Raw genomic sequence first — 14,063 nt, 5'->3', positions numbered from 1 at the left:
AACAATTTAGATGTTGTGACTTGGTGGCAACATTCCACAGCTTCTATTCTTTTGAAACCAAAATAATCCATTTCGGTTTCAAGGTTTTGTGCAGGACCAGACACTTACAGTCTCCTACCTGGACACTTTTAGAGCAAGAGGAACGTACCCAGAAACCTCTGGGCTCCTCTTTATCCGCTGATGGCATGTTGATTCAGCTCTTTTTAAGCCCAAGAAGGGCTACTTTAGTGAATGAAAACATGGACTTCACAACAAAAAATCTCTCTCCAAATCAAGCAGCTTTTCTACCTTTCCCTGGATGCTTGGACTGCTCTATGTTTGGAGGCAGTACTGCGAGCTTTGCCCCTCCAGCACCTCCCCGCTGCTTGCACTTACTGTGGGAGACCGCACATTTATCCCGGGATGGCTGCTCAGCAGCTCGCTTTCCCCGGGTGAGAACTTGCCTTAACACGCTTTTTCTTTTTTAACTTATATTGGCCAACGTAGAAAAGCCACTCTTCACCCGGGATGCATCCCAGTTGAAGGGAACATTCCTCAGCACCACCCTGAAAAAGAGCAACATGGGATTTGGATTTACCATCATTGGTGGAGATGAGCCCGACGAGTTTCTGCAGGTGAAAAGTGTGATTCCGGATGGGCCCGCAGCTCAGGACGGGAAAATGGAGACAGGTAAGTTCCTAAGTGCTGTTTGAGAACATCGTTGTGCAACATCTTTTTTTTCTACGGCAAAATATGAGGAGCTTCTTTCTGTGTTCTTAATTTGAGGGTCAAAGGTCACTTAACTTGAGGAAAACCACAAATTGTTTTTCCTAATTTTAAGAGGATCACACTGAAGTATTTTGGAAACGGCTTGAAATGTCATTTTGGCCACATTTTTCAGACTGCCCCTTCTCTTTGCTGGATTCAGTGGACTCTTGAGATTGACACTTTTCTAATTTAATTCTAGAGTTTCTTCTTAGGGATGTGATTAACATTTCATAGTTTTCTAGCTTATATTCAGCCATTGATATTTTTAATATGTATCAATCTTGTAGTATTCTCATGCTGAATTGCCCAGGTTATATATTTAAATATTCATGCTTATCTCATAGAAAAAAAATTTTAAGTGGTATTCATCTTTCTATGTCCCCATATGCTTTAATATATAGATTCTTTTCTCTAGTCCTTATGAATTAATTTTCATATGCAGTTACTTGGATGTCTATCAAATTATATTCAAAATTAATTTAGCATGGAAATGCAGAGGCAAATTGCGAAGGCTAAAAATTATAAAATATGAAAGGTGCACAGAGGTCAAGAAAAAAGTAATGAACTAAGTCTGATTTTGCATTCTAATTTTAAATTCTTCTACCTGGCCCATGACCTTGGATTAGTCCCATAGTTTATAAATACTTATGCAGGAAAAAAAGAAGAAATCAAATTTGATCTTGTGTATTTAAAATACTGATTTGAGAATTGTGAGTGTTGTTTATGACATGCCTTAGAGTATTATAAAGTGTAGTAACTATACTCCAAAGAACTATATCACCATTTCACATTTTTCACAAGATTGATTTTATTTATTATATAAACTTGTGAAAGTCAATGGGTTCTCGTAGATACACAAAGCAGAAAATTACTTTTGAGGAAAAGTTACGTCTTTTGTATGGTCTATAGATTTATAAATTGTGATTCCATAGATTTTAAAGTGTTTTGTGTATGAAGAAACAACATAAAATTGAGATATTCATCTGGAATTTTTATTTTCAAAAATGACCGGTGCTTCATTGCCAATTCCTAAGTGGTTTCTATAGAAATTGTTTCTTTTCAGGGTCACCTAATGAGTACATTTGTCATTCCCACTCACTCGTGAGTTATAACACATTTAATAGAGGCTTTATCTCCTGAAAAGTTGAGTGAAGTTTCAAAACTAACTAGTGTTTTCAAGCACTACTGTTGTGAAAAATTGTGTACATAATTTTCTGCAAGGGTGAGCTAGAGTGTGTCCAACTCTACTGATTCACCTGGCGCTGTTTCACTAGAGAGCCACACCTTTATGTTGCCAAAAAATCACAGAGAAACATCAAATGACTCAACTAAAAATCATTCTCATGCCCACGATTAGAATAAGAGGAAACTATGGAAACAATGTCATCTTACCTGAGGGGGAAAGATCTCCAAAGCTTTTGAACTTCAGTGAAATGTTTAACAAACCTCTTCCTTTTCATGATAAAGAATACAGTGACTTTTTTCCCTCTGACCCAACCCTCCCTCCGTGTTTTAAAACTAGAAAAGACCTCTTTCACTGTAAATTTAAAAGACAAAATAAAATTAATATATTTGCACAGCTAAGCTTTTCCCCTTCCTACCTGTTTTCCTAGTTTGCTACACCCACACTGTCTAAGCTAGCCTTATTCAACAACAATGCCAAAGTTTTATGTAGAGTTTATGAAGTTTTTTTTTTCAAGATAATCACAAAACAGGTTCTAATAGAAAAAGAAGAGCCTAAGATTTAATTCTATTTACTGTCTCATATTTTTTCCTCTATTTATTAATTCAACCTGCTAAGCTCTTCTTAGTCATTGTAGTATACCAGAACTACAAAAATGGATATGACCAGGTCCCAGTTCTCCAGGAGTTTATGTCTAAGAGGAGCCTTGTATATATAAACAAGTAATTGTCACATAAGAATAGGATAAATCTATAAAAACCATGCTATTGGCTATATAATTTTATTAGTCTTTTGTAAGGATGAGAATTTCTCTCATTAGAAAAGAGTTTAATAAAGATTGAAATCTGCTGCTTATTATTTATTCAAAAATGTTTATTTTAAATTTTGAGATAATTTAAAATAAAATGTGAACACATTTCTGTGGCATCCACACATTATAATAGAGGGAATGGCTCCTCAGTTTAGTTGAGCTAATATTTAGTGACTAGCCGTCTGTGCCAGGCATTCCATTAATTATTGAGGATGCAAAAATGAAGAGACAAATGTTTCTATCCTCAAGAAGCTTGAATAATGAGTGGCATGTCAATGAATATTTATATCAATGCAATAATAGAAATATGTGCAAAGTCCAGAAACAGCGTACAGGAAAGGGTGACCGATTCAACCGGGAAGTGCTTAGGGAAGGACTCAGAAACGATGCCTGACAGACTTTTGGATGATGAATAGACAGTTGTTGGGTGGACAAGTGAGGAGAGCTATCTGAAGAGGAAACAGCATATGCAAAGGCCCAGTTGGGAGGATGCCTAGAAAAAGATTTACACTAATATTTTACCTTCAGTGAATGTTCATGGGAAGTATCTAGTAAAACAATAACTATAACTTGTAAACATGAACTATTCAGACAAACATCAAAGAACAGTATAGAATCAAATTTAAAAACATATATATCACAAATGTACACATACCTATGTATAAAACCTTTCTCATAAACTTTCAACCAATTAAGCATAGAGATATACCCTATGATTTTTTTCTTTACTTGTTATCCTGACAGTGCCAGGCAGATAGCAGGTGCTTACTAGTACTGGATGGATAGATGGAGGATGGATGCTCTTAGAAATTAAGTGAAATTTGAATTGGCTGAATCCCACTGTATAGCCTAGTCAGAGTAATCGGGCCAATAGCTTACCGTTGAAGCAAAAAGAAGCCAGCTTTCCAGGTTCTGGATGAAATTAAAAAGACAAATGCATGTTAGGGATAAAAATGTCCCTTTTGTAATGATTTCATCTGTAAATGAACCTCAAAAATTAACAAAATTAATAGTCACTACAGATATAAACAATAAATCATTGGTACTAACCAATGTCACCCTGATACATTTAGTTAATAAAGTTATAAAAAGGTGAGGAGTCTCATTTGACATTGAGATAGCATGAAAATATTTTAATCAACTCTTCTAGCTCTAGATGATCTCTAATTTAGGCAAAGAGATGTCAATAGTTTGTGTGGACATTAAGAAAAATCCACTCTACCAAAAAGTTGACCTAGGATCCTGCAGAATAGAAACAAGGGTGGGGTGGGAATTCTTTCTTTCTCAGTCAGCACTGAGTCCTGGGAAGGGGTAGAGAACAGAGAAAATGACGATACTGTGCTCCTCCCTGCTTTTGGACAACTAACTGAGCCAATCCCCAGTCGTCATATCATGTTCCAGAAGCAGCTTTCCTAAAAGTTACCATAGTGCCCAGAAACCATCCTACTTCTGATTATTACTAGTAAGTATTCTGCAAGCATTTGTAGGCACCAGAGATCCTGATAGCATTCTTGCAACTATTTAAAAAATCAAGATTGAAAGAGTTGCTCCAACATGCTTCCGTTACAAAGCTTCCCCCGTTACATAAGGTTTCATGTCTTTCCCCAGGCTAATTTTTGAATCAAGGCTTTTGATTTTCAACAAATATAAGAGGGAGAAAAGCTGACCTATTGGTAAAGTTCTCCTGTAGAATGATGAGGTCACTTGTAACCTATTCATTTTTATGTGTCTCCTTATAAGGTGGATCCGTTTTATTAGTGAAGTGGCAGGAAGCTGTCTGAGAGACCAACATCCTGACCTCCTACAGCTCCTGGCATTTCTCCATTTGGCAGATCGATGTCACTGCTCTTTCACTGGTTGCTACCTCTTTATTTGTGTTTCTAGAAGCAGAGGCATACGAATGATTTTGTCAGAATGTCTGGGGGAGATTTTTTAAAATGCATATTCCTGTGTCCCCACGTCTACTGATTCCAAATTTCTGGAACTGGTTTTTGGGCATGTGCATTTATATACTTTTAAAAATTGCCAAATCAGTATGTGCACAAAGACATCAAAATATTTACAATCCATACAATATTTCCTGCCCTGCCCCTTCGTACCTTCCAGGCTCATATCCCAGAGGCACTGATCAGTTTGTATTTTTTTACATGGGTTTTCTTTTTTTTTTTTTTGGTAACTATTTTCACACCTCTAATTAATGTGTTTATACTGTTGTCTTGATTTAACAGTTTTAGACTTGACATAGTTATAGTATTTCCTTTTAGAAATAAATGAAGCTTTACCTCTCTTATCCCCCATCTGCCCTACAAACATTCTCCCAATAGAGTTTTGCAACTAATTTTAATATTTATATAGTCTTTGCGTTACCACCGCTTTGTAAGCTTGTTCCCTGACCCCAGTGGTGTACACTAATACACTTTTCCTCTAAACACATTTCTGAAGTTTCACTTTTTCTTTTCTTTTTTTTCTTTTTTTTTTGCTGTATTTTTTTTAAAGATAATAGTTTTTTTCCCCTCAAAGCACCATCATTTTAGGTCCTCTAGACTAGAGGATCTCTTTTTTTTTTATTCTGGGCAGTTTTTTGTCCTCTTACTCCTACCCAGGCCTATTATACAGCTGGCACGTGGAAATGTCCATTGTGTCTCTCCCAAACAGAGTCCACTGTTATTCATATCCACATCCTCTTTCTCCCTGGTTGCTCATTTCACTAGAGCACAGTCCTCATCTGTCTTGTGATCCTCAGTGGTCCACATTTAGAGTGAAACACGGCAAAGTTGTATTTGTGGCAGAGTTTGAAGGCTGCTCAGAATTTACCAGGGGTTATCAGGTAGGGACAGAATATGAAAGCCTGTTAAATGGGGCCATTTTTTCAGAGACACCCTCACCCTCTGATTTGGGGTAGGTGGTGGGAGTCCTGCAGGTATCGCAGGGCAGATCTGTATGTACTTGTATCTGCTGTTTCCTAATCCTGAGCCTTTGTAGGGTTCTGCAGAGCAACGGAGAGTCCTTCTGGTCCATGTTTCCCTCCCCACCAATAACACACCAGAACAAGGTCAAATAGTAACTACTTCAGGTTTTGTGGGCCCAGTGGTCTGTCACCACTATTTAACTCTGTCATGAAGGCAGCCACAGACAATATATAAGTAAATGGGTATGTCTTTGTTCCATTGAAAATATGTTTACAAATACAGACAGCTGCTGGTTTGCTCCGTGGGCCATAGTTTGCCAACCCCAGCTCTAGAATATGCCTTCCAATGCCATAATACATCAGTTGTCATGCTTTAATGGGCATTTCATATTCTGAAATCCTTGCCTTCTATGAGCCTCTCTCTGTGTCAGATAATGACATCTCTCAGGTTCTCATCATTGCTGTGGGTTTATTCATTTTACAGTCTCTGTTAAAGCCATGTGTGTTTGGTCTGTCATCTTGAACTAGAAGTCTTAGAATCTGCACTATTAGGCCCACTGACCTGAGAACCACGGCGTGTGGTGGTGGCAAGAAGACACTCCTCCCACCTACCGTACAGCCTAGTAAACATTCTCTGCCCTATCTGACCCTCTGTCAGTCAACCCTTTGCTCAGCATTGCTTTGAAGAAGTGCTTATGAATATTTCTGGGGACTGACCATTGGGGTGGAAACTGAAGACACCTACCACATAGAACAAACTAATTAATCTTTATGTCCACCTTTCATATCGGTCTAGCACATGGAGCTATGAGGATTTCTCATTCTTCAAAGATTTTAACACTGTTTTGGGATATCCTATTCCATAACTGCATTATCTGAAGTCATGGTTCCCCTTTTGCTCTCTAAGGAACAGCACAGATTAACCTGAGGTCGGAAATGCCATGTGGGCAGATGGCTGCTGAGCTATCAATGTGACGGTTATTGCCCCTCTTCAGGCTGGCCCTTCCGTATTGATTCTCTACTTAATGGCCACCCAATGGTTTTCTACCTCCCCCCACACCAACGTTTTTTTATTCTTCCCAACCAGTATTATCTCCTTAACAGTTTAATAAAATTCCGTGGTTGTTAACTAACCATCTCCTGAGGAAGAGCTACCTATATGTGTAAGAAAGCATAAGAAATAATTAAATATGTTTCTTGTATCTTATTTCCCACCACCTCATAACCAACTTATATTCAGATCAGGCTTCCTGTGAATGTTGAGCACATAAGCACACACTGTCTCTCCCCATGACTGCTCTCTTCCTGACTGGCTGCCTTACGAAAATGTCTTAGTGAGTCATCCAGTTCTTCAACTCTCTGCACCTCCATAGCCAAGTGTTCACATTTAGGTGGTACACTAGATGGTTCTTTCAATTGCCAGAAGCAAATGAACTAATCAGAGAAACGGAATTTTTCTATTACTTGAAACATCTATTTAGTTTTCTATTATTGCATAGCAAACTACATCAGAGCTCAGTGATTTAAAAGAACAATCAAATGTTTGCTCCTGGCTCTACATTCTTGCTGGGGATCAGCGGGGTGGTTCTCACCACTAGGCTCACTTTGGGGCTCTCATGCAGCTGCATCATCTAGTCATCTCTTGGGGCTGAGGTGTGCAAGGCGGCTTCACTCACATTGATGCCTCAGCTGGGATGGATGAGACTCCTAAGGGATGACAGGGCCTCTCTCTCTCCACATGGTATCAACAACAGGGTGGCTGAACTGCTTTCCATTGTTACAGAAAAACTGGAGAAGAACCAAGCAACGCTTAGAGAGATGGAGTTACATTTATTATTATTAGACGCGGGCCCAGAGGAAAATGTCTCTCAAATTCTGGGCGAAATCACACAGGAAGTTTCCTGTATTTATACCATTTTACCTTCTTTGTCTCCCAAATATGGGGTTTTTCCGGTTCCCTTTGCAAGTTCTTAAAGAGCCCCTATGTGCTGGGGCTTTGAGACCTCGACCAAAGGCTCGGCCTGACGCCAGCAATGATAACTTTGTCTGGAGAAGGTTTAATGGCCTCTCTGAAATGGGGGTAGTCTTATTTTCCTTATTATTTAAGCCAGTGAGCATTACAGAAGCCAAAATGCAGGGTTAAAATTTCAAACAGCAGTTTTTATGTACGATGGATGCTTCAACATGGTGGCTTAGGGTTCTAAGAAAGCAAAGGGAAAAGTGTCAAGCATCTTAAGGCCGAGCCTGGACCCAATACGACATCACTTCCACCCCTTTTATTGATCATAGCAGGTCACAAGCCAGTCCACATTCAAAGGGAGGGAAACTAGGCCCCATGTTTCTGTTTCTGAATTCCTTGACTTTGTTCAAACTTCCCTGAGAAAAAGATCTTTTACTTTCATGGGCACTCTACCTTCTCACAATTTTTTGAAACAGAAGTGTTGATAATTTTTTGCCTTCCAGTTCTCTTACCATGCTGTGAATAAGTAATAATGAATTATATACCACATCCAGAGGTGATGAACAGTAAAATCACTAGGTCTCTAGCTCTATCTTTCTAATAAAAATAAAGGAGGTGGTTGAAGCAATTCAGTTTGTAAGAACTCGCAAAATATTCAGACTCAGAACCATGTTAGATAGTTTTCTAAATAATCTCTTGATTTTAACATCATTTTTGCTTTTTGAGATACTTATGAACTTTGGATGCTACAAGAAAACATCTTGTGCTCTATAAAAGCCAGAAAATAGATCTGAATTTCTAGCCAGCTGGCCAATACTAATATCTCCAGTAAAGATGAAATAAACCGTGCTTGTTTAGCTTGTCAATATACTTATTCTTGACTTTTTTCTAAGCACACCTAAATAGCAAAACCTCACTTCATTTTGTCCAAATACTTAATGTCTCCTCTGCTGGTGATGTGTCTTTCAGATCAATAACAAACATCTCACAGCAAGAGCGAGTGCCACACTAAACACTTTATACCCACTCTCTTCCTTCCGATGATAGGTGATACAGGTGTCATGGTTGACAAAACACAATTTCAGCCGCAAAACAAATCGCTTGAAAGGATTAAAACATTTGTTGTACCAAGTCTTAAAATCATGTTATGCTTCATCAATAACTCATCTAGTGTTTTTAGAGGCCTTTGTCACCCAAATAAATTCTACTGCAGTACCTCTTTTTTTGCGCATTTCTTGCTTTTCTCTTTTAGTAACTGCCTTGTGCAGTGCTCTGTATGCCCTCTTCATTTAAAATCAGAGTCTAGCTACATGCTCACAGGAGAAGGGATAACTACTATACAGCTCCAATCCTAGTTCTCTTCTTGGCCCCAAAATTAAGGAGTCGATTCCCACAGTGGCACAGATATAGCAAAGTTTGTTGCTTTAATTTTTTTCTAGTTTTACTATTGGTATCTCTTTGGATATGTCACACAGTGATTAAGTTACAATGTTCACAACCATTGTACCCATTAATGTCATGGAAGTCAATGTGCTTAAGTGTACTTTTATCACTGTTATTTTTAAGTTTTTCTGCACAAAAGCTTTATATCAATTTACAGTACAGGTTCACTGGCCCTCCTAGGAACTAAAGGAGAAAGTGGGTGGGACCTTCATTCAGGGTAAGAGCAGAACTCAGAATGGTGCTAGACATTATTACACTAGGGATGTCATTAGGGGACCCTTACTAAGTTTGAAGTTGGCATTTTTAAAATCTGAAAGCTTATTATTTAAGTTTAATGGAAATGGATAGGAAATTATGGGGTTAAAGTTATCTTTTTATAGCTACTCTGTGGAGGAGGGGGTTGGTCAATCAGTATATTAGTGAAAGGTGATCAGATTACGTTAGATTTATTTCAAATAAAGGTATTATCTAAACACATTTTAAAAGTTCTTATCAGTTTAACTAGGTCTGGGGCAAGGGTCACCAATTCTTTTGCTTATAAATGAACAAAAGATTCTAACTAGTTACAAATATTTACCAGATTCTGGTGTCTGGGTTGTCATATGTATTCTTGTAGATTATGTCAGATTCATTCAGTTCCTACTACTCTCTTTTCATTAACTAATGAAATTGAGCCTCTGGTTTACCTGGAAATAATCTGCTTTTTATAGAAGGTGTTTATTTTTATCTGCTCCCTCCCCCAGCTAAATTATACACTCTTGCTATTTTTTTCATGCCACCCCCACCCCACACCTGACTATAAGCTCTCTAAGATTAGGTACACTTGATCATTACCAGATATATGGCAAATATTCAACTAGTTGATTGAACGTTTGAATGAATCTTTTCATGCAGCACTGATTTGCTTACATGGATTACTATGGAGGCATAAGATTTGTTGTAATAATCTTAAATCCCCCTATGATTATTTATGTTCTCTTTGGAGAATTAGGTAAGCTTTACTTTGTCTAGTTTAACCAAACATCTAATCAGATGATTTATTACATATAAAGTACTTAGAATAGGACATGACACATGGAATCACTCAAAATTGGTAGCCATAATTAGTATTTATAAGACTATCTTTCGATAGAGGAAGCTTTAGTATTCTGGGAGTGATAGATACATGAAAAAAAAATGTATGAACAGATTAGGATGTTTGCCCATTGGAACCTGGAATGAAATGATTCTGCATTGAATTCAATGCAGAATACTTGATGATGAAACAACTCCTGCTTCTTTAAATAATTTTTTATTTAAAGGAGATAATCAGAAATTTTTCAGAATTGTGGTGCTATGTTGACAACTCTTATTCTGTTAGTAGACTGGTAGCTAAAATAGGGAATTTGATGTCTAAAAATTGGGCTGGGTGCTACTTAGTCATGCCATAGGATCCTAATTCCTGTTTTCTAGACACATTTTAGAGAAGTCAGTAACCTAATCTTCATGTGTTAAATGGTGGTTTCTCATTTTGTATATTATAACTTCAAACATAAAAGCTTTTAATACCAAATCATAACAAACAAAAAGGAAGTCTAAGGAGGATAAGATTGTTGGAAAATGTATGCGTCAAGGTAAATGTTTCTATTAAGATAAATTTTAATACTACCTGAATTAAATATCTATATAGAGTGTTGGTACATAGTTCTACAGATTATCATGTGGCCTTATAAGTGCTCAATGACTAGTTTATCTACATATATACATGCATATACATATCATCATATATGCAGTGTAAGTCAGAAAAAAGAGGCCAGAAACTTGCCTTTGTTTCATCAGCTAAGTCTTAGGTCTTAGTTCATAATTATAAGCCCCTTAGCATTCTAAATGAGAAGACTTCTCTCAAGTCAATAGGAGACAAATTACCCTGCAGACCTTTGTCTGTAAGTGTAATTCTGCTGGTTTTTGCAAGCTGCCAGTGAAGTTAGAGATGGAGTGCGCTGGAGTCTGCAAATATCAAAACTGCTGCAGATGCAGAAACATGATTCCTGTATCTGTTGTAATTAATGTGCCTCTCACATGCCCCAGCTGAGGATTTGCATGAACTGACAAGGGCACACATGGTAAATCTGTGTCATCATCTAATTTACTACTTTGTTCAAGAAAATCCAGCACTGTAAGGTGAACTGTGCATTTCTTAATGGTGAGACTGGTGTCAGAAAGGAAAACATCCCACATGTATGAGATATTGACAAAAGAAGTGAGAACTTTGTTTTGTGAAATCAAGGTTAATAACCTAGACCTGTCTTTCTCCATGTCACCACCTTTGTATTCCTTCTCTGTTTTAAAATGTTGGGTCCTAAAATTTTCACTCCTCTTGCTTCTTTGTTGTTTTCCTTTCCTATTTTCTCACCCAACTAGAATAAAAGAATACTGGATTTATGCCCTCCCATTTTCTTATGAGAGAGTGAAGGTTTTTGCATGGAAAACCCAACTTCGATTGCCACAATTCTAAATTTAAGATGACACACTTCACATACTTTAAGCATGGTGGTAGACTAATTATGTAACAGAACCAGTGTTTGTTTTTTTTCAGAGCAGTTTCTGATGGGCTTGTATAAGATTGTGGTCTTGGATTGGAACATCAAAGCTTTGAAGTGTTAGCATAATGAGGTGAAAGTGTGTGTGTGCGCGCGCACATGTGTGTGTTGGGGTTAGACGCAGCAAAGGGCTGGAGTTACAAGAATCTGTCCTTGTGGACATTTCTGGAAAACAAGGTGCCAGGATGTTCTGGTCATGACATTAACCTCCAGGCCTTATCAGTGGTGACAGGTTTAATATCAGAGTGTACACAGTAGAACCTCAAGTACAAACTAAAAGATGTGGAATTGTTTTCAGTGTTTTTAGCAAGGCGAGTCCTTGACAATTTTTTTAAACAAAATGCAAAGGTCATTTTTCCTTTGGAAAAAAAATAACCACCTGCCATTTCCTAGAGAAAAGGTGACATTTTTCTCTGAAAAGGAAACATTTTGCCAGAGGCTAGCGCAGGCAGTTTCTGGGATTGCCTGACAATGAGTTTACATCAGACCAGAGCAGGATACTGCGCCTCTGGCAGAAATGACATTTCCTCCCCATTCAGAGTTGCAAATTCTAAAAAATACAAAACTGCTTTTCCGTAGTAATTCTCCAGTTCTCTCATTGATGTGTGCAGTGGCATTATTAATTAATGTTATGAACACACACCCTGCTAAGGCAAGCGGAGGTCATACAAAGATGGCAGGCTGAACTGAGTCATGGGACAGAAGTCCTGGTCTTTCTATTAAACTTCTATGGCAGACTGGTCTTGTTCTGGTTCACAATCCACCTAGCACCTCATTGCACAGCATCAGTAGTCCCACCTATTAGTAATCATTGAAAATAGATATGTCCATTTGCTCATTCATCTATTCAACAAATTTCATAATGGAATGTTGAGTGGTACTTTTCATAGCATGGCTCTAGCGCCCATAACCTCCCTCAGGGCTACTGTGGAATTATCAACTCCTCTCTTCTCAATCTCGTCTATATAAACAGAAGCTGGAGAAGAGAAAAGAAAACCTTTTTCTTATGTGGGATACAGTGCTTGTGTTGAGAGGTGATCCAACCGTCCCCATGAGAAAGGGAAGGTGCCTTCTCAATCTAAGTGAGGGAGAAGGCTCTAAGGGAATCAGTCCTTGAAATTGGAGTTGCTTATAAGCAGGGGAGATGGTGGTTTGGTTTCTTAATTGGATATCTGCTTAGGCAGTGGACTTACTTCCTTTGCCAATCAGAATAGGAAAGAAGTGAATTGGAAAGAGATGGCAAGAGAGAGAGAGAGAGAAGACATAGCCATGAAACCACGACAGCCCAGTACTGGGCACGGCAAGGCTACCTGAGTTCATGGTTGAAGTGATCATGGGGAAGAAAGCTTGACTTGAGCCAGATATCTTCAAAATACCACTCCAGAGAGCTGCGTGCTGGGCAAGGATAACCCAGCATCAAGAGGCTGAGCAGCGCTCCAATGGGGCAGGAGCCAGCAGAGATAAAAGAGGTCAAGCTTAAGTACCAACCCCAGGATGGAGCAAGCCAGCCACTGATACCTGCCACTGCAGTGGCCACTTATCATTCACTACACAAGCAGCCACCACCAACACGAAAAGCAGTCAAATGCAAAAGCCAGTTACATGAAAAAGCCTTCCCCTCTGCATCACACACTGGAAGAACAAGATCTTGTAGAATAAAGGGGGAAAGAGATAGTGACTCAGAAGCAGACCATGCCTTACCCACCTCAAAGCAGCCAAGGTCCCAGTATAAGCCCTGCAGAGGGTAGGAAGAAAAGATACTGAAATCAAATTTGAAGTTGAGGCTTTACAAGGTGGACATACTGTAACAAAAAATGACTTAAGAGCTAAGAATTATCCCATGCTATCATTAAAGAGTGGGAAAAGGAGATGAAAATAGTAACTGTGTGGGGGGGCGGGGGGGGACTACTTCCTGTTTTATTCCCTACCCCCTAGATGAGATGCTTGTTTGGATTTCATGCTTAAGTAACTAGATGGACTATGCTGCCTTTAGTACAGAAGAAGCGAGTTTGGAGTGTTTTAACCTAGTTAGAATGTTTTAACAACTCAAGTCGTAAGAAATGAGGCTGTTAGGTTAATATGGGAACAAGGCTTATACTGTATAAAGTTTATGTTAGTAAGATTCACATCTACTAGTATAAACTGTCTCCCATTTAAGACAAGTTCTCAATTCCATAATTAATGTTTTCTTTGTTGAGTGTTTTATTTATGATTCTCATTTTTATTCCTTTTCCAGAGGAAGTGGTAGCAATAGAATTCATGTTATATTGCTGGAAAAGTCTATACTGTTAACAACTCAGTGGTGTGGGAAAGGGAGCGAATTACATGCCAAAGCCTACGTACAGCATGGGGAGTACAAAGTGCTTCAGACATTGAGTCGCTGCCTAAAGGAAGAAGGAGCAACCTTATTTCCCATCAAGTTCTTCTAGGTC

The 14,063-nt window shown here is 38.4% G+C and overlaps 1 protein-coding gene across 1 annotated transcript in view; it reads left to right on the top strand.

Annotated features, from left to right (window-relative positions):
* Positions 1–486: 486 nt before the first annotated feature.
* Positions 487–14,063, top strand: part of LOC111824448 (membrane-associated guanylate kinase, WW and PDZ domain-containing protein 2-like) — a gene marked incomplete at both ends in the record, with an annotated part of 49,189 nt that continues 35,612 nt past the window's right edge. The window contains one exon of the mRNA XM_023748552.1: positions 487–669. Coding sequence (XP_023604320.1) covers positions 487–669 — 183 coding nt within the window. The remainder of the gene's footprint in view (positions 670–14,063) is intronic.

This window comes from Myotis lucifugus, unplaced genomic scaffold, assembly GCF_000147115.1.
Source record: "Myotis lucifugus unplaced genomic scaffold, Myoluc2.0 scaffold_1531, whole genome shotgun sequence".
NCBI lineage: Eukaryota > Metazoa > Chordata > Mammalia > Chiroptera > Vespertilionidae > Myotis > Myotis lucifugus.
Note: the sequence above shows the minus strand (reverse complement) of the source record. Positions and strands in the feature narration are given on the sequence as shown.